Raw genomic sequence first — 21673 nt, 5'->3', positions numbered from 1 at the left:
GTTAAGAAAAAAATCTTGGGGAAGGATTCTGACTGGCTTAATTTGTGTTCCCCCTTGGCTGGGGGACAGGGTACTATGAGAACATAGACTTTCCCACTACAGCCGTGTGATTGTGAGATAAGACATTCTCAGGAGAATGGAATGGTCTTGAGAAAACAGTACAATATATGTCCCCTATAATTAACAAACAGCCAAAATGAGTCAGCTCATGGTCAGTTAGGTCACCTTGCTGTCATAAAATGAAAAGATAGAGGCCATAGCAAGGCTTGCCTTGGTTAGAAGAACGTTTTCACATTCAGAAAGAGGCCTTCTGTGTGTTCAGAGATTCTAGAGGGCATTGCTCAGGCACCATAAAGAGGATTTGCCCATTGGATAGGGACTTGGGCCAGATTAATTCTTTCAGAAATATTTTCTTTTTTCTTATTATGTTAAAATTCTACTTAACTGCGAGTTCTCTTTAAAATCTCTTATTTTAAGAGTTTATTAAAATTTTTGTTTTGTTACTTTTCATATTTGGTAATAATTTGGCTTCAGGTTTAATGTTTTAGCCCCTTTCATTTTTTAATAAGCTGTATTTAATTATAAGCAAAACATGGTCATCTTCTATTGGTATAAAGTATTAAATGAGACTGTGATCTGCAGTTTTACATTGAATGTATTCAGATCACTCCTTTAAGAGTGACAACATTTTTGCTGTTAAATTGATCATAGCATTGTATAAAAATAAAAATGCTTGAAAATTAAACATGGAATCAAAAGTGTATTCAAAGCATTTTTCTTCATTTTTATGTATTATAGGAGATGAGAATGAATATGGAAAATATAGCTAAGAGTGAAGATACTTCACATTCAGAGGTAAGAAGAAGTTATTCTGTGTTATGTGAAATGAAGGGGTATCCTGGAATGTAAAGGTTAATTCTGCTGCATTAGTAGCTATATTTTTAATAAGAAGATTATCAAAACTGATAGTCCAAATATGTATTCTGGAAAGAACAAGTCACAAATATGATGTGGTTTAAAGAAAAATCTCAAAGTGGATAAAAATTGGACGTTCAGTTTGTGTTTATATTTTCAAAAATCAGAATATTGTGAGATATTGACCACATGATTACTTAGAATGATATATTTTAAATTTTTGACTATATTTTTTTAACAAGTTTTAGCATTTATTTCTAGAATTCCTTGGTCATTAACGAGTATTGGTTCATTTCATTAACTAACAATGTTGAATTTTGATGTTGTAATTCAGAAATTTATTATCAAAGTTGAAAGAAAACTAATGTATTAATTTTGAAGTCATTTAAAAGTAAAAATGAATTTTATGATTGTAGGATACAGCAGCAGGCTCAGGCAAAACACTCGCTGAAATTAGTGACCGATATGGGGCACCTAACCTGAGCAGAGTGGAGGAACTTGATGAACCGATGCTGTCTGATGTAAGTGTCTTTAGGAAAGTGGTGAAAGCCTAGTGCATTGGAGGCCAGGCTTGGTTGGCAAATGGGTCTTTGGCTTCGTAGAAAGAAAACTGGTTCCCTGGTTGCTGACCGTATCCCTAATTGGCCTTCTGCCCTTTTGTGAACATGTGCTGCTGGCCTCAAGGGTGAGGATGGGCACACGTCTGGCTCCTCACAAGTGTGTCAGTGCTGATGGGAAGGTAGCTGGAAGTGATGTTGAGATAATAGTGTGCCCTTTTGTGCAGAGAGTGGTATATGTATTTTGGAGTTAGGCTTTGAAGATTTCAAAATCTCTTCAAAATATGTATTTAAAATCATTTGATGAAATACATAATCTTTATTTTATTTTTTTAAATTTTTTGTTTATTGCAGTAACATTGGTTTATAAGATGTATAAGTTTCAGGTGTACATCATTACACTTCTATTTCTGCATGGATTACATCATGTTCACCACCCAAATACTAACTACAACCCATCACCACACACATGTGCCGAATTATCCCTTTCGCCCTCCTCTCTCCCCCCTTCCCCTCTGGTAACCACCAATCCAATCTCTGTCTCTATGTGTTTATTTGTTGTTGTTATTATCTACTACTTAATGAGTGAGATCATACAGTATTTGACCTTCTCCCTCTGACTTATTTCACTTTGCATAATACCCTCAATGTCCATCCATGTTGTCACAAATGGCTGGATTTCATCGTTTCTTATGGCTGAATAGTATTCCATTGTGTATATATACCACAGCTTCTTTATCCATTCGTCCGTTGATGGGCACTTAGGTTGCTTCCAAGTCTTGGCTATTGTGAATAACGCTGCAGTGAACACAGGGGTGCATGTATCTTTACGCATTGGTGTTTTCAAGTTCTTTGGGTAAAAACCCAGCAGTGGAATAGCTGGATCATGTGGTAGTTCTATCCTTGATTTTTTGAGGAATCTCCATACTGTTTTCCATAGTGGCTGCACCAGTTTGCACTCTACCAGCAGTGTGTGAGAGTTCCCTTCTCTCCACATCCTCTCCAACACATGTTGTTTCCTGTCTTGTTAATTATAGCCATTCTGACGGGCGTGAGGTGATATCTCATTGTAGTTTTGATTTGCATTTCCCTGATAGTTAGTGATTTTGAACATCTTTTCATGTGTCTGTTGGCCATCTGTATATCTTCTTTGGAGAAATGTCTGTTCAGGTCTTTTGCCCATTTTTTAATTGAGTTGGTAGTTTTTTTGTTGTTGAGATGCATGAGTTCTTTATATATTTTGGAGATTAAGCCCTTATCAGATGTATGGTTTGCAAATATCTTCTCCCAATTGTTAGGTTGTCTTTTCGTTTTGTTGATGGTTTCCTTTGCTGTGCAGAAGCTTTTTAGTTTGATGTAGTCCCATTTGTTTATTTTTTCTATTGTTTCTCTTGCCCGGTCAGACATGGTGCTTGAAAATATGTTGCTAAGCCCGATGTCGAAGAGCATACTGCCTATGTTTTCTTCTAGAAGTGTCATAGTTTCAGGTCTTACATTCAAGTCTTTAATCCATTTGGAGTTAATTTTTGTGTATGGTGTAAGGTAAGGGTCTACTTTCATTTTTTTGCAGTGGCTATCCAGTTTTCCCAACACCATTTGTTGAAGAGACTTTCTTTTCCCCATTGTATGTTCTTGGCTCCTTTGTCAAAGATTAGCTGTCCATAGATGTGTGGGTTTATTTCTGGGCTTTCGATTCTATTCCATTGATCTGTGTGTCTGTTTTGTGCCAGTACCGTGCTGTTTTGGTTACTATAGCTTTGTAGTATATTTTGAAATCAGGGAGTGTGATACCTCCAGCTTTGTTCTTTTTTCTCAGGATTCCTTTAGCTATTCGGGGTCTTTTGTTGTTCCATATAAATTTTAGGATTCTTTGTTCTATTTCTGTGAAAAATGTTGTTGGAACTTTGATAGGGAGTGCATTGAATCTATAGATGGCTTTAGGAAGTATGGACATCTTAACTATGTTAATTCTTCCAATCCAAGAGCACAGAACATCTTTCCATTTCTTTGCGTCTTCTTCAATTTCTTTCAGCAATGTTTCATAGTTTTCTGTGTACAGCTCTTTCACCTCTTTGGTTAAGTTTCTTCCTAGGTATTTTATTCTTTTTGTTGCAATTGTAAATGGGATGGTATTCTTAATTTCTCTTTCTGCTACTTCGTTGTTAGTGTATAGAAATGCAACTGATTTTTGTATGTTGATTTTGTATCCTGCAACTTTACCATATTTGTTTATTACTTCTAAAAGTTTTCTGGTGGATTCTTTAGGGTTTTCTATATATAAAATCATGTCATCTGCAAATAGTGAGAGTTTCACTTCTTCCTTTCCAATTTGGATCCCTTTTATTTCTTTCTCTTGCCTGATTGCTCTGGCTAGGACTTCCAGTAGTATGTTAAATAGGAGTGGTGACAGTGGGCATCCTTGTCTGGTTCCTGTTCTTAGAGGGATAGCTTTCAGTTTTTCACCATTGAGGATGATATTAGCTGTGGGTTTCTCATATATGGTCTTTATTATGTTGAGGTACTTTCCTTCTATACCCATTTTATTCAGAGTTTTTATCATAAATGGATGCTGTATCTTGTCAAATGCTTTCTCTGCATCTATTGAGATGATCATGTGATTTTTATTCTTCATTTTATTAATGTGGTGTATCACGTTGATTGATTTGCGAATGTTAAACCATCCCTGCATACCTGGAATAAATCCCACTTGATCATGGTGTGTAATCTTTTTAACGTATTGTTGTATGCAATTTGCTAGTATTTTGTTGAGGATTTTTCATCGATGTTCCTCAGTGATATTGGCCTGTAATTTTCTTTTTTTTGTTGTTCTTGTCTGGTTTTGGTATCAGGGTAATGTTGGCTTCGTAGAATGAGTTAGGGAGCTTCCCCCACTCCTCAAGTTTTTGGAAGAGTTTGAGAAGGATAGGTATTAAGTCTTCTTTGAATGTTTGGTAGAATTCACCAGGGAAGCCGTCTGGTCCTGGACTTTTATTTTTGCGCAGGTTTGTGATTACTGTTTCGATCTCCTTACTGGTGATTGGTCTATTCAAATTCTCTACTTCTTCTTGATCCAGTTTTGGAAGGTTGTATGATTCTAAGAATTTATCCATTTCTTCCAGATTGTCGAATTGGTTGGCATATAGCTTTTCATAGTATTCTCTTATAATCTTTTGTATTTCTGAGGTGTCTGTTGTAATTTCTCCTCTTTCATTTCTGATTTTACTTATTTGTGCCTTCTCTCTTTTTTTCTTGGTGAGTCTAGCTAAAGGTTTGTCAATTTTGTTGATCTTTTCAAAGAACCAGCTCTTGGTTTTATTAATTTTTTCTACTTTTTTTTGGTCTCTATTTCATTTAGTTCTGCTCTGATGTTTTTTTTTTCCTTTCTTCTACTGTTTTTGGGTTTTGTTTGTTCTTCTTTTTCCAGTTCCTTTAGGTGCATTGTTAGATTGTTTATTTGAGATTTTTCTTGTTTGTTGAGATAGGCCTGTATTGCTATAACCTTCCCTCTTAGAACTGCTTTTGCTGTATCCCATAAATTCTGGCATGTCATATTTTCATTTTCATTTGTCTCCAGGTATTTTTTGATTTCTTCGTTGATTTGTTCGTTGACCCAGTCGTTGTTCAGTAGCATTTTGTTTAATCTCCACATATTTGTGGCTTTTCTGATTTTCTTCCTATAGTTGATTTCTAGTTTCATACCATTGTGGTCAGAAAAGATGCTTGGTATTGTGAAATACATAATCTTTAAATTAAATTTTTGGGGCCAATATTTTGTTTCTCAGTAGCAAACCCTGGAACAAAAAAGTATCCTAATGAAAGTGCATGCTTTTGCAGGATGTAAGTACATTTGTTTATGTCATAAACACACAGTGTTTTGTGTGGCCAGGCACAATGCCTGATGCTGTTGTGAATAAAACAGTTTTTGACCTCATCTATGGGGGAAACAGATAATTGGACAAGCAATTAATAGTCATTGATAGAGTGGCCAGTGTGCTTTGAGAGTAAAAGGAGGAGCTGTGGATAGTGAAGCCAGATCAGCAGGTGTAGACTGGGACTGTCTGCAGAGGGTGCATTTAGTCACAGGTGGGAGAGCCAGCCCCATTGAGGAACCTTGGTCAGGGGTGGCTTCCTGAAGGAGGTCAGTTGTTTGTCCCTCAGTGATGGGGTGGGGAGAACGTGTGAAGACCCAGCTGGGGGAGAATATGGAGAGTGTGAGAGGCCTGAGGGACAAGAGGTAAGGCAGGGGAGGAAGCAGGGGCCAGGTTATGAAAGACTTGTAGTTCGTGCTCAGACGTTTAGTTTGTATCCTCAAGGCAGTGGAGGCCGATATGATCAGAACTGCATTTTAGAAAGGCCATCTGGCTACAGCATGTGAAGAAAATGGAGTAATAGATTTGAGGAGGCCCGTTAGGAGGTTATCATAGTAATCTAGAGAAAGATGACATTGATGGCCTGAAGTAGTAAATGGTGTTTTTAAGAGCTGTTCAGAAAGTAGAGCTGAAAGGACTTGGTGCTAATCATAGTCAGTTGATAAATTGTTAAGTGTCTGCTATGTTTTGGTACTACGCAGGGAGCTAGAAAATACCAGTGAGCAAAACACATTGGTTCCTGCCCTTTGGGGGCCATAGGCCAGAGGGGAAGGTGTCTGAGAGGACCGGAGGAGGGAAACCTGACCAAGTCTGGATGAGTCTTCTGGAGGAAGTGATTTTTAAGGAATTAGCCTGAGATAAGCCCAGTGGATGGAGAGAGCAAGATGCTTTCAAGGAACTGAAATAGTCTAGTATTCTGGTGGGTTGCATGAGGCTAGGAGAATGGTGTGATTTGAAGCTGGTGAGGTGGATAAAGGCCAGCTCACACAGGGCTCTTTATGCTGTGTTAGGGATTTTGGACGTTAGTGGGGGTCATTGAAAGGGTTTATGTAAGGATTAGATATGTGTTTTTAGAAGGTGGAGAGAGGATTCGAATGGACAGGAGAGGAAATGGAAGACCAATAAGGAGGTTATTACAGTCATCCAGATGCAAGATGACCAGGACTAAGACCAGGGTGCAGACAGCAGAAATGGGGAGAACTGGAGTGGATTCGATATTGGCTGGGAGGATAAGGAAGAGAAACAAATCAAAGATGATGCCCAGGTTTCTGCCTTGGGAAACTGGAATCTTTACCATTTTTTGAGCTTTACCATTTGTTGAACATAAGAAGAGGAAGTAGGTTTTGTGAAAATGATGGCTTCAGTTGTGGGCATGTTGAGTTTCCGGTGACTCTGAGATATGCAGGTAAAGATGGTTAAAGACCAGTTGAGGTATGATACGGTTCTGAAGGACAGGAGGGAGGTCCAGGCAGGAGATAGGAATTCAGCAGTCATTGGCATATATGCAAGTGAAGCTAGGACAGCGTGTAAGGTGCCTAGGAGAGCTTGCAGAATGTGAAAGAAGGGGCTCAGGGTGAAACCATTAGAAATTCCAACATTTGAGGGGTGGGTACAGGAAGAGGACCCCTGCAAGAAGGATAAGGATAACAATAAGAGAGTATAGCAAGAGAAGTAGAAGAAAGGATGGGTTAATAAATACACTGAGAATGCACTTGTTGTTATATTGAATTTGGATTTTATTTGAAATAATTTGAAACTATCAAAAAGTTTCATTTATGTAGTCACATAGAAATTACCTAAACTCTATTTTCTTTGGCTTGTACGTTTTCACAGTTCTAATTGTATTAAAGCATATTTACTTTTTATTTTGCTTTTAGGTTGCATTAAACATTGATCAAGATTTATAGGATCAACCAACCTAAGAGCAATAAATTTTTCTTCTTGTTTCAAGTTTCAAAATATGAGGTTCCCAACTGTTATTTTTTCTTCCAAAGCTGAACTCTACTTTTTTTTTCTCTGAAGACAGATTTATAAATGGGCTTCAAGGGTGGCTTAAATGGGCTTAAAATAGCCCATTTTGTTTTGGATTCCCCAATGCAACTGGTTGTTTGTATGATTCTATTGAGAGAACAGGAGAGAGAGTTTCCCAAAGCAACCAAAAAGCGCAAATGGGAGATGTGCTGAAAAGAATGTGTGTATCTCGGTGAGAAAAAGATTGCCTGACATGCAATTTACTGGTCTGTGAGAAGTGAAGGAGGCCACCACTGTGGAGGGCTCAGGAATATTCAACATGCTTTAGATATGGCATTTCGTCCTGGGAGTGAACTGCAAAACTTTCCCCAGTTTGCTGGGAAGTGCTTATAATCCGTGCTTATTGATGGGACTGGAATGGGGAAGGATACAAAGTTCTGGGTATGGAAAGGCATCATTTCTTCTGGGACAACCAGTGGGCAAGAGTACTGGGCTACTGTTGAAGGGAAGATCTCCCCTGGAAGTAGGCCATGCAGGTGCTTCCTGATTGCACTCTTGGCCCCTTGGAAATTTCAGCTCTAGCCTTGAACTTTAGGGAGTACTTTGCTTCCTTTATAAAATTCTTCCAAATCTCAATCTATGTTGTGAATCCTTTCTGTTCCTTAAGGAAGGGTATAGGCATGGAAACATAAATGCCAGGAAGAGGCTCCTTTTTTAAAAAAAAAAAATTATGGTTTTGGTTATAACACCTTTCCTGAGGCAATGAGAACAGAACAGCCTAGTGACTTAAATGGGAAGAGAAAAAGGGAAAAAATAATGGGAAAAATATTGGTTTCATTAAAAAGAAATGTTATCTTGTCATATCAGAGTTTTGTACATTTTTGAGTAAAAAGTCCTAGGTGTCTTGGAACCATGACTTGTGTGTCAGGCAGGTGACTAGGCACTGTGCCCCCAGCATGGATGACCTGCATTCACACCACCCAGGCAGGAGTGTCTAAGGGAGCAAGAGAGCATAGTGTCCTTCTGGGCCTTGGCATCAGCCTATGCAGGCACCGTCATGGAGGGCTGGGGCCTTAGGGCAGGCCCAGAGGGATCTTGGGCTCAGCACAGCCCGTGCAACTCTCCAAAGGGTGCAGTCTGCTGCTGGGATTTGACAGCAAGAGTCTTCGACTGTTGGCTCATCACGAGGTGAAGCGTTGGGTTCTGGGGCAGGGGTAGTCTTGTTTGAAGAGCTCCAAGTCAGAGCTGGGCATAAGAGGTAAGAGGTAGAATGGGGTAAAAGAGGAGATGAAATAGGTTCAATCTCTTGGTAGAGAGCCTCATGAAGATTCAGCAGGTGATCCGGGAGCAGGCAAATGGGCTGATGTATGGGAAGAGGCTCCTGTGCCCACAGGGAGATGACTCATGGGTAGAGCAGATGCCCACTGCCCCTGGGGGCCTGAGGCAAGGCTGTAGTCTGCCGACAGATGGCTACGCTGCCTCTGTATCTAGGTCTTAGAGTTGCCAATGGCAGTAAGATTTATTTTAGACCCACCCCATGATAGGGGTAGGGATGGCTCCTGTTCTGGCATCCTGGGGTTGGTTGAAGCGGTCTAGATTTTCTTGCTGATCTGGTCTCTTGGTAAGCAAGGATAACAGAAGAGGAGGAGGAAATGGATGAAAGAATAGGGAGATATAAAGGATCTAAACATAGATGATTAAACTAGATTTTCTCACTGCAGAAGGTGAGATATACATATGTGGAAGATAAAAAAACAAAGACATGGATAAGGAGAACAGATTAGTGGGTACCAGAGGGGAAGGGGGTGGGGAGTAGGTAAAGGGGCACATACGTATGGTGACAGATGGAAACTAGAATGTTGGTGGTGAACACAATGTGGTCTATACAGAAGCTGAAATATAATAATGTACACCTGAAATTTATACAATGTTATAAACCAATGTGACCTCAATAAAATAATTAAAAAAAAAGATGAGATATAACAGATCATCAAAATACAGGTGCACTAAATACACCTTTTGGCTGAATCTCAAATCACTGAGTGTTAATCTTACTATTCAGCCAGTCAAGGCTGAAGATATATATTAATTTCTGAGATACAGCAATAAAGAAAACTACACTTTTATTAAAATTTTAGTAGTTCAATGTTATAGTGCTGGTGCAGTAATTTCTCAACATTTTTAACTGCAATGTGACTTTTGTGGTCACTGTGCCACACATTTGTGATACTGTGTAAATGTTTATTTTCAAATAAACAAATGGGACTACATCAAATTGAAAAGCTTCTGCACAGCAAAGGAAACCATCAACAAAACAAAAAGACAACCTAACAATTGGGAGAAGATAATTGCAAACCATGTGTCTGATGAGTTAATCTCCAAAATGTATAAAGAACTCATACAACTCAACAACAGAAAAACTACAACCCAATTAAAAAATGGGCAAAAGACATGAACAGACATTTCTCCAGAGAAGATATACAGATGGCCAATAGGCACATGAAAAGATGTTCAATATTATTAACTATCAGGGAAATGCAAATCAAAACTACAATGAGATATCGCTTCACTCCCATCAGAATGACTATAATGAACAAGACAGGAAACAGTAAGTGTTGGAGAGGATGTGGAGAGAAGCAAACTCTCATACACTGCTGGTGGGAGTGCAAACTGGTGCAGCCACTATGGAAAACAGTATGGAGATTCCTCAAAAAATTAAGAATGGAACTACCATACAATCCAGCTATTCCACTGCTAGGTATTTATCCAAAGAACATGAAAACATCAATGCGTAAAGATACGTACACCCCTGTGTTCATTGCAGCATTATTCACAATAGCCAAGACTTGGAAGCAACCTAAGTGCCTATCAAGGGCTGAATGGATGAAGAAGATGTGGTATATATATACACAATGGAATACTGCTCAGCCATAAGAAGCGATGAAATCCAGCCATTTGTGACAACGTGGATGAACATTGAAGGTATTATGTTAAGTGAAATAAGTCGGAGGGAGAAAGTCAAATACCATATGATCTCACTCAGAAGTAGAAGATAAAAACAACAAAAAACAAACACATAGAGACAGACATTGGATTGGTGGTTACCAGAGGGGAAGTGGGGAGGGAGGAGGGTGAAAGGGATGATTAGGCACATGTGTGTGGTGATGGATTGTAATTAGTGTTTGGGTGGTGAACATGATGTCATTTATACAGAAATACAAGTACAATGATGTACACCAGAAATTTATACAATGTTATAAACCAATGTTACCATAATAAAAAATAAAATAAAAATATAAAAACCAAAAAAGAGTTTCTTTTCAGCTAAAATAGAGGAAGAAGATATTTTTGAGTACCTTATTTTTCTCTAATATGTTTTTTTCTTGAGACTCTGTATTTGTTTTTAATAGTTTTTGAGTACCTAATTTTTCTCTAATCCCCTTTTCTTTAGATGATATATTCTTTATTTTGTTTGTATTGAAGGTGACTTATCTTGGATATAGCCATATATGATTTTTTGGGGGTAACAGCTTTATTGAGATATAGTTTACGTGACTAATTCACCCATTTAAAGTTTACAGTTCATTGGTTTTTGGTACATTCAGAGAGTTGTACAACTATCACCACAATCAATTTTAGAACATTTTCATCACCCCAAGAAAAAACTCTGTACCCTTTAGCTGTCACCCCCCCCACCCTCCTTTCCCCTAAATCCTAGGCAACCACTAATCTAGTTTTTCTGTAGTACATCAGAAGGCATGATGTCTGACCCAGACTTCTCAGCCTCCAGAACTGTGAGAAATAAATGTTTGTTGTTTAAACTACCCAGTCTATGATATTTTTGTTACAGAAGCTTGAATGGACTAAGGCAATGCATTTGCAGCTATAAAGTTTCCTCTGAGCACTGCTTTCATTGCATATTATTAGTTTTGGTATACTATGTTTTCATTTCCATTTATCCAATGTATTTTCTAATTCCCCTATTTCTTCTTTGACCCATTGGTTATTTGCAAATGTGTTATTTAATTTCCTTATATTTGTAAATTTCCCGAATTTCCTTCTGTTACTGATTTCTAGTTTCCTTCTGTTATAATGTGCTTTGCATTATCTCGGTAAATTTAAAATTTATCGAGAGTTGTTGTATGGCCTAGCATATGGTCTCTTGAGAGAGAATGTTCTGTGTGCACTTGAGAAGAATCTGTGTTCTGCTGTTGTTGGGTGCAATGTTCTATGGATTTGTAGGTCTAGTGTTATTCAAGTCCTCTATTTTCTTTGTGATTCTCTGTCTAGTTCTATCTATTATTGAAAATAAAATAGAAGTTTCCAACTCTTGTTGTCTTATTGTCTATTTCTCACTTTAATTCTGTCTGTTTTTGCTTCATAAGTTTTTGGATCTCTATTGTTAAGTGCACATGTTTATAATTGTTATGTTTTCTTGATGGATTGATCCTTTTATCATTATAAAATGTTCTTCTTTGTCTCTAATAATTTTTGTCTTAAAGTCTATTTTCTCTGACTTTAATACAACTAATATAGCTCTATTTTGATTATTCGTTTCATGATATACCTTTCTCCATCCTTTTACTTTCAGCCTACTTGTGTCTTTGGATGCAAAGTGTAAACTTGTGGATCATAGTTTGTCATTCATTCTACCAATCTATAACTTTTGATTTGATATTTAATCCATTTATATTTAATATAATTACTAAGTTAGGATTTACATCTGCTGTTTTGTTATTTTTTCTATATGTCTTATGTCTTTTTGTTCCTTTATTCCTCCATCAGAGTCTCCTTTTGTGTTAAATAAATATTATACTGTACTGTTTTAATTCTGTTGTTTCTTTTATTATTTTTCTTTGTTATTTTATTAGAGATTACAAGTAATATTAATTTTTTATTGAGGTATAATTCACATATAACATTATATTAGTTTCAGGTATACAACATAATGATTCAATATTTTTATATATTGCAAAATGATCACCACAATAAGTCTGGTAGAAATCTGTCACCATACATAGTTATGAAGTTTTTTTCTTGTGATGAGAACTTTTAAGATTTACTCTCTTAGTGACTGTCAGATATGCAATACAGTATTATTAACTGTAGTCACCTTGCTGTGTATTACATCCCTATGACTTAGTTATTTTATAACTTGAAGTTTGTACCTTTTGACCTCTTTTACCCGTTTTGCCACTCCCCACCCCCTGCCTCTGACAACCACCAATCTGTTCTCTGTATCTATCAGCTCATTTTTGTTTTGTTTTGTTTTTTGAGATTCCACATATAAATGAGATCATATAGTATTTGTCTTTCTCTGTCTGACTTATTTCATTTAGCATAATGCCCTCAAGGTCCATCCATGTTGTCGCAAATGGCAAGATTTCCTTCATTTTTATGACTGAATAATATTCCATTATATATATACCACATTTTCTTTGTCCATTTATCCATCGATGGACACTTAGGTTGCTTCCATGTCTTAGCTATTGTAAATAATGCTGCAATGAATATGTGGTGCATATATCATTTTGAGTTAGTATATTCATTTACTTTGGATAAATAGCCGGAAGTGGAATTGCTGCATCATCTGGTAGCTCTATTTTTAATTTTTTGAAGAACCTCCATACTGTTTTACATAATGGCTGCACCAATTTACATTCCCTCCAATAGTACACAGGGGTTTCCTTTTCTCCACATCCTCACCAGCACTTGTTATTTCTTGTATTTTTGATAATAGCCATTCTGACAGGTGTGAGGTGATATCTTACTGTGGTTTTGATTTGCATTTCCCTGACAATTAGTGATGTTGAGCACCTTTCACGTACCTATTAGACATCTGTATATCTTCTTTGGAAAAATGTCTATTCAGATCCTCTGCCCACTTTTTAATCAGATTGTTTTTCCGCTATTGAGTTATACCTGTTGTTTATATATTTTGGATATTAACTCCTTATCAGATATATGATTTGGAAATATTTTCTCCCATTTAGTTTATTGGCTTTTAATTTTGGTGATGGTTTCTTTCACTGTGCAGAAGTGTTTTGTTTGATGTAGTTCTGCTTGTTTATTTTTGCATTTGTTGCCTTTGATTTTGATGTCAAATCCAAAAAATCATCACCAAGACTGATATCAAAGAGCTTATCACCTATGTTTTCTTCTAGGAGTTTTATGGTTTTGAGTCTTACATTCAAGTCTAATCTATTTTGAGTTAATTTTTGTGAGTAGTTTAAGTTAGTGGTCTAGTTTCATTGTTTTGCATGTGGCTGTCCAGCTTTCCCAATACCATTTATTGAAGAGACTGTCCTTTCCAAATAACATGTTAATATATAACAGTATGGTTTAGATTAATACCAACTTAATTTCACTTCTTTACAAAAACTTTGCTGCTGTCTATTTCTTCCCTCCTCTTTTGTGCTATTATTGTCATACAGATCACATCTCATAATTTGTATGCCCATCAACACAGAGTTATAATTGTTGCTTTTAAATCATATAGGAGAAAAAAAGTTAACAAAAATACATTTGTGTTGTCTTTTTTATTTACCTACATAATTAAGTTTACCAGTGCTCTTCATCTCTTCATGTGAATTCAAGTTACTGTCTGGTATCCTTTCATTTAAGCTTGAAGAATTCTCTTTAGCATTTCTTGCAGGGCAAGTCTGCTAGTGGTGAATTTTGTCAGTTTTATTTATCTAGGAATGCCTTAATTTCTCATTCATTTTTGAAGGATAGTTTTGCTGGATATAGAATTATTATCAGTGTTTACTTCCAGTGCTTTGAATATGTCATTCCACTGCCTTCTAGCTTCCACTAACTCCTCTAGTTTCTGATGAGGAGTTAGCTATTAATCTTATTGAGGATCCCTTGTATGTAATGAGTTGCTTCTCTCTTGCTCTCAGGATTCACTCTTTATCGTTGGATAGATTGATTATGATTTGTCTTAGTTTGCATCTCTTTGAGTTTATTCTACTTGGAGTTCACTGAGCTTCTTGGATATGTAGATTAATGTTTTCCATCAAATTTGGGAAGTTTTGGGCCATTATTTCCTCAAATATTTTTTTAGCTCCTTTCTCTTTCTCCTTCTCCTCCATTATGCATATGTAGGGATACTTGATGGTGTCTGGTTGGTCTCTGAGACTCTGTTATTTTATCTCTATTCTTTTTTTCCCCCTGTTTCTCAAGAGTGGATAATCTCAATTAACTTATCTTCATAATCACTGATTCATTTTTCTGTCAGCTCAAATCTGTTGTTGAGCTCCTCTTGCGAGTTTTTCATTCCAGTTATTGTATTTTAAACTCCAGAATTTCTATTTGTTTCCTTTACATCTTTATACATGGTTTATTTTAGCTCTTTGAACATATTTGAAATAGTTGATTTAAGCTCTTTGTCTAATAAGCCCCATGCCTGGCCTTCTTCAGGGACAATTTCTATTATTCTCTCTTTTCCTATGAATGGTCCCTACTTTCTTGTTTCTTGGCATGCCTTATAATTTTTGAAAACTAGATATTTTAAAAAATATATATTGGTGATTTGGGAAATCAGATTCTACACCTCTTCTCAGGATTTCTTGTTATTGCTGTTTGTTCTTGTTGTTATTTGTTTAGTAACTTTTCTGAACTTATTTTGTGAGGTCTGTATTCTTTGTCGTGTGTGGTCATTGAAGTCTGCTTGGTTTGCTTAGTGGTCAGCTAGTGATTTCCTTAGATGTCTGGAACCAATCAGTATCCCAGGCTTTGTCATGTTGTGGCATACCTTCAATGCTTAGGCATGTAGTTTACAACTCTGCTTTAACCTTTACTTTCTGATTGTGCTGTGCCTTCAGGTCAGCAAGAGGTGAGAGCTTACGTCATTCTTGTGTCTTTCCCAACTGTGCACATAGCCTTGGGCATGTGCATAACCCTACATGTATGTGTGGTCTTCTTGATTCCTAGTAATATGCCAAAGCTTTTTAAAGCCCCCTATGCAATCTCATTCCCAAGCTTTTCCACTTAAGTTTTTGGTCATCTTGTCATTTGCCCCAACTGTTATCACTGCCTCAGGCAGCCATGATGTTAAACAATTGCTGATGATTGTTGTTGACAAATATCCCTGGGAAAAAGGCTGTTTGCAATGGGTAAACTCTAAGTCATGTCAAATAAAAATAGTTTTTCAAGTGGGATTTTCCAGGGAACTTCCAGACAAGTCAAATAATGACTATTTTCAGGGAATTGGGCCTTGGGAGAGTTCCATCCTGGTTCTGCTTTCTTCAGTGGCTCATAGGTCACTGATTTTCATCATGATTGTGGCCCTGTGGCTTTTCAAGGCTGTTTTGGAGTTAGGAGTAGGGAGATTGAAATAGGGAAAGGTATATAGCCACAAAACACATGCTGTTATTGAGATTCAGCTGTGTTTCTTGAATAAATGATCCCTGGGTTCTTGTAAGCCTTTGGTCAATTTCCAGAGTTCTAAAAAAGTTTATTTTGATAATCTATGCAAGTATTATTATTGTTTTTATGCAGGAGAAGATTTTTGGAGGTCCTTACTCTATGATTCTTACTGATATTATTTTACCTTTTTTTTTATTATTTATTTTTATTCATTTTTATTCTTAGGCGTCCTAGTGATAGAAGGCCAAGTGGTCCATCCCTTGCTAACATTAAATTAAATCTATAGTCATCTATCATGTAATGATATAAGACATAAGTTTTTGAATTTTGTATAGTTTTTGAATTTTGTGTATAGATATATTTTCTGGATTTCTACCTTTATTTTTGAAAGATATTTCCACTGGTTATGGAATTGTAGGTTAACAGTTTTTTCTCTTTCAGTATTTTAAAGATGATTTGTTGCTGTCTTCTCATTTGCATTGGTTTTTTTTTTTAATTTTTTGTTTATTGCAGTAACATTGGTTTATAACATTTTAAAAATTTCAGGTGTACATCATTGTACTTCTATTTCTGCATAGATTACATCATGTTCACCACCAAAATACTAATTACAACCCATCACCACACACATGTACCGAATTATCCCTTTCACCCTCCTCCCTCCCACCTTCCCCTTTGGTAACCACCAATCCAATCTCTGTCCCTATGTGTTTGTTTATTGTTGTTATTATCTACTACTTAATGAAGGAAATCATACGGTATTTGACCTTCTCCTTCTGACTTATTTCACTTTGCATTATACCCTCAATGTCCTTGTTTTTGATGAGAAATCTAATGTCATCCTTAACTGTTCCTATGTAATATGTCTGTTTTCTCTGTCTGATATTAATATTTTCTTTTTATCACTGGTTTTAGGCAATTTGATTATGATGTGCCTTGGTATAGTTTCCTTCAGTCTCTTATGCCTGAGGTTTGTTGAGTTTCTTGGCTTACAGATTTTTATTAAATTTGAAAAAAATTTTAGTCATTATTTCTTCAAGTGCCTTTTCACTCTGTCTTCTCTCCGTTGAGTGAACTGAGCTCACTGATGCTTAGTTCTTTTCTGTCTTTTTTTTCTCTCTGTTTCATTTTTGAAAGTTTCTATTGCTGTCTGTTCAAGTGAACTTATTTTTTTTTCTGCGATGTCTAATCTGCTGTTAATCCTATTTGGTATATTTAGCATTTATATTGATTTGCTGCTTTTTAAAATATCATCCATCCTGTACTTAACATGTCCATTCTTTCCTCTACCTTCTAAAATATATGGCAGACAATTAGAATTACTGTTTTAATGTCTTTGTCTGCTAATTCTATCATTGTGTTATTTCTGGGGAAGTTTTGATTGATTTAGTTGTTTTTTCTCATTATAGGTCATTTGTTTTTCTCTACTTCTTTCTATGCCTAGTAATTTTTGATTAGATGTGAATTTTATCTTTTTGAGTGCTGGATATTTTTATTCCTATAAATATTTTTGAGCTTTGTTCTTAGGTACAATTAAGTTATTTGGAAATAGTTTGATCCTTTCTGGTCTTGCTTTTAAGAAGTTTTGTTAGGTGGAACCAGGGGAGCATTTAGTCTAAGGCTAATTTGGCCTTACTATTAAGCGGACACACTACCCAATGCTGAGTGAATTATGAGAATTTTCCTTTGGCTGAGGGAAAATAAATTATTTTATTGTATTTTTTAAACCACTTTATTGAGGTGTGATTGACAGGAAGAGAAATTATTCCTGGCTCTCTTTGAGCCATGGGTATACCCTCTACTCATTTCAGAGGGTTCTTTCCTTGGCTTCTTGTCATTTTCTCACACACATGCATTTATTACAGCTGAAGACTCAAAGAGGACCCTCTTAGATATCTCTGGACTCCCAGCTCCTTCTCCTTAACTCAGGGACACCACTAGTCTTCGTATAAGTTCCCCCTCCCTGCACTGTAGCTTCTCAACACTCTAAAGCAGTACACTGGGGCAACTGTAGGGAACATTTTGTTTCCCATTTCTCAGAGATTACTGGCCTTTGTTGCCTTATGTTCACTGTCTTGACAACTGTTGTTTCGTGTATTTTGTCCTGGTTTTTAGTTGTTTCATGTGATAGGGTAAGTCTTGTCCATGTTAGACCATCTTGGCTTGAAGCTAAAGATCAAATGCTACAGACTTTCTCATGGAAAACTGTTCCTTTGCGATACTCATCTTCCCTAATTTAATGAGGTTTGGTGTGATTACTTTCTGAGAAGAATTTTGGGGGTTTTGGAGGTGCCTAGTGACTTACGTCTCTGATCCTGTTTGGAACCAGGCAGAAGGGGCCAAATGGGAGTCATAGAATCAACTTTACAAATGCTAGGACTACATCAGAGAGTACACTTTGGACACCATGCCAACACTGAGTACCCTGTTCCTTTTGGTGAGTCTCAAGAAAAGCTTGGAGAACTGCAGTGCTCTCTATATCAGGTGGAAAGCCAAGTCTGATCTTCTCACATGGGAGACAGAAGCATAGAGGGGCTGTGGTCAGTTCTGATTCCTGGGGCATGCAGGAGCAAGAGCCCGAAGGCCAGGATGAACCCGAAGGCCAGGGTCTTTACTCCAGACCTACTCATCCTTCTCTTGGGAGAAGCAAGAGAAGAGGGTGCATAAATAGCCTGGCTTCCTCTTCTGCCACACTATTCTCTCCTGGTAAATGACATTGTATCAGTCTTACCTTGGCTGAAATAACTGAAAACCCCGACTCAGCTGGCTCAATAGATCAAATGAGTTATTGTCTCCACAAGAAGTGCAGAGAATGGGCAGGCCACACACACGATGGATCAGGGCTCTAGCTCCCCCTCTCTTGGCTTTCTCTTGGCTCTGTATTTCTTCTCTAATGATTTCATTCTTGTGTTGTTCCCAGTATGGCTGCAGTAAATAATTCCAGATGTTATATTCAGACACAACAGCATCTTGTGGAAGAAGCGGAGAGAGTCTTCTTGGATGTTGTTACTTACGTTCCTAGAAACTGCCCAGCAGGATTCCCTGCCTGTCTCACTGATTCTGATTGCATTATATGCCTATTATCTCCAATCTCATTTCCAACAAAGATAAGTAATCATCACCCAAAGTACTTATACTATTGTCATCTCTTATTGATTCATTGGTTTATAGATTCATTCATTCTCAATCTTTGTCAAAGGGACATCACTAGTTACCAGGGCTGGGCCAGGGTGAGGCAAATGAGGTACAAAATTTAAGTACTGACTTTGTAATTACATGAACCTAAGAATGAGTCCCTCTTTAATTTTGCTCCCTGGGCACTCTGTTTACCTTGCCCTGGTCCTGGCCCTGCTAGTTACTGTGGAAAATGAGACTTAGGCATGACTTTTGCCCTTACAGAGCTTATATGTAGTTGAAAAGTGTAACTTTTGTGCACATGTAACATGACGCAGTGTGTATGAAAAACTATTAACTGGTACAAATAGGAGCTAAGATTTAGAGGAGGGTGTGATTTGAGCAAGCTTCATGAAAGGGAGAGCCTTTAAAAGAACTATAAAGAAGAGGTAAATTTTGAACATGTGGAACCCATGGGGATGTGAAGGAAACTAGCCAAAGAAAGGGTTAGAGGGACCATTAGGAACCAGATCATGGAGGGTCTGGACACTAGCCTCAAAGATCTGGACTTGAGACATGGGAGTGATGTGTGGGAAGACCCGTGATAGCCTTTGAGGACTTTTTAAAACTTTCATTAAGGATGTGGAGGTGAAATTCAGATCATGTGGTTAAGGGCATGTTTTTTGGTAAATAAAGGAAAGAGATTGTACAGCTATTCCTTGGAGAAATTTGGTGATGAAGAGAGAGTGACTTGAGGATGTAGCAAGTTTGAGAAGGGATTCTCTTTGTGGGGAGAAATGAGGTTTTGTTTGTGTTTTGGTTATAGGAAACTTGGCGAGTTGAGAAGTAGAGACTGAAGGTGTGGCTTGGGATGGTTAGAGCAAGGTTCCAGAAGGATTCGTTGTGGAACAAAATCACAGAGGGAGGAAAGCACTTTGGGAATTACTTTTTTCTGTTTTCCTGGAGGGGGAAGATATAAAGATATTTTGAGTGAAGTGGACAAACATTTGGGATAGTGGTGCATTGCAGAGTTTGCAGTATATACCTGTGATACTCTTGGTAAAGGAGAGAAGGGCAGAGGTTGGTCAGGTACTTGAGTGAGGATGAATTTTAAAATATCTGCTGGGGGAATGGATGAATAAAATGATTGTTGGATAGCTCTGTGGGCCCACTTGAAGTTTATTCATCCAAAAAACGCTTTATGAATGCCTACTCTGCCTCAATTTCCTCATCTGTATAATAAGTAAAGTAATAGTGCCTACCTCTTAGGGTTGTTGTGAAGAGTAAATGAGTTAAGTCATGTGGAGCTCTTACAGCACTGCCCAGCACTCAGTAAGCACTCAACACGTAGTGAAGTTGTTACTACCTACTGCTATTACATGCTAGGTACTGTGCTAGGTAAGTAAAGACCTCATCAGAGTTCTTAAATTGTATTCTCCAATAGCCTATAACAAACTCAGAGGTAGGACAGGGTCAATGAATAGTGGAGGTGCCCTGGAATTGAGGGTTGGTGGACTGTCACAAAACCACATGGGTCTAGAGTCAAGTGAGAGCAGCACTGGAGTGTGTGGCTCCCATGTTCATTATCAGCTGGGTGTCAGCACTGTGGCTCTAGGGAAGGAGGTGAGTGGCCTTGTTTAAAGAAGATTCCCCACCAGGAACAGAGCAATGGTGGGGAGACGGAGAGGTCAGGGTAGGAGAGGAGACTGTGAAGGGCATAGCTCATGGGAGAGGATTTTGCAAGGATTTGGCCCAGCCAAGCAGTCAGTGTTTAGGAAGGGCTGTGGCCCTACCAAAGAGCTTGACTATAAATTAGGGGCAGACCAATGCCCATTGTCCATCTTAAACACACACTATAAGGACTGGGGCAAGACAGAAGGGGGCTTGTGGCTGGGTGGGAAGGGGTCAGGCATGAAGTTGGTGAAGGAGAGAGAAGGGGACTAACATTGAGCACTTAATGCCAAAGGCTGTACTGGGAGTTGAATGTATGGAGAAATGAATAAAGTAACTGTTCAGAGTTGTTTAGCTAATGAATGTTGGAGCTAGCCTTGTTGCCCAGTTCTGTCTGACATATTTGAACTACTGAGTGTGTTTGGGTATACTAAGAGTATTAAAAAGTGGCTATGTCTAAAACAGAGTTAACTTTATTTCCTAGAAGCTTTTTCCTCTCCTCACCTCTTTAGTGTCATAGGTGGCGTCATTGTTGTCCAGGTGCCCAGTTCATAGTGCGGAGTCATCCGTGACCCTCATGTGGTTGTCGTACTTCTAGTCCAGTACACTGAGTCTAGTACTCGCTCCTCTTTCTCTCATGTTCCAAAGCCACACGTGGTGGGTTTCTTAGCTAGTCACTTTCTTTGTGTCACTGTCTCCAGTCCCCTGTGAAAATATGGAAGATCAGCATGTTTCACACATTATTCAGAATCATGTGCCAGCTACCTCCAGATGAAAGATTATTATAAGGGTTTATCCCAATTGCAATCAATGGCCTTCCACCCTTTATCTAATCTTCCTCATTTCAAGAAATCTCTCTTGGTTGGCTCTGCTCTGAGGTCCTAGCTGGTTTCCGTGTGCACACACTGTTGTGAGATGGGGTCAGTGCCATTGCAAAGACTCTTCCAGATGGTGAGCAAGGGCACAGGAGAGAAGGTGAAGATGGATGCAGGCTTCAAATGGCCAGCTGTTAGTGGTTAGTGCTGTTAACTTTTTACATGGAGAGAAATCACTTAGAGCTTTGTGGAAGTGACAGACCAAAACAAAACAAAACAGAAACTCAAAGAGCAAAGGTACAGAATTGATTGTGGGTGGGTAGGAGGAGAAACGTGAGCAGAGGATTGAAAGTGGGAATGCCTGCAGGATGCTTGAAGAAAAGCAGATCCA

General features: G+C 37.9%; 1 protein-coding gene across 3 annotated transcripts in view; it reads left to right on the top strand.

Moving 5' to 3' along the window:
- The window catches only part of DYDC1 (DPY30 domain containing 1), a 29499-nt gene extending 20405 nt beyond the window's left edge, over nt 1-9094 (top strand). For all 3 annotated transcript variants that reach the window (XM_087431764.1, XM_087431763.1, XM_004432495.3), the window contains 3 exons: nt 799-855; nt 1332-1436; nt 7219-9094. In XM_087431764.1, the coding sequence (XP_087287890.1) occupies nt 799-855; nt 1332-1436; nt 7219-7248 (192 nt within the window). In that variant the 3' untranslated portion in view covers nt 7249-9094. The remainder of the gene's footprint in view (nt 1-798; nt 856-1331; nt 1437-7218) is intronic.
- Nucleotides 9095-21673: the final 12579 nt, after the last annotated feature.

This window comes from Ceratotherium simum, chromosome 6, assembly GCF_057802395.1.
Source record: "Ceratotherium simum simum isolate JZ-2026a chromosome 6, ASM5780239v1, whole genome shotgun sequence".
NCBI lineage: Eukaryota > Metazoa > Chordata > Mammalia > Perissodactyla > Rhinocerotidae > Ceratotherium > Ceratotherium simum.
Note: the sequence above shows the minus strand (reverse complement) of the source record. Positions and strands in the feature narration are given on the sequence as shown.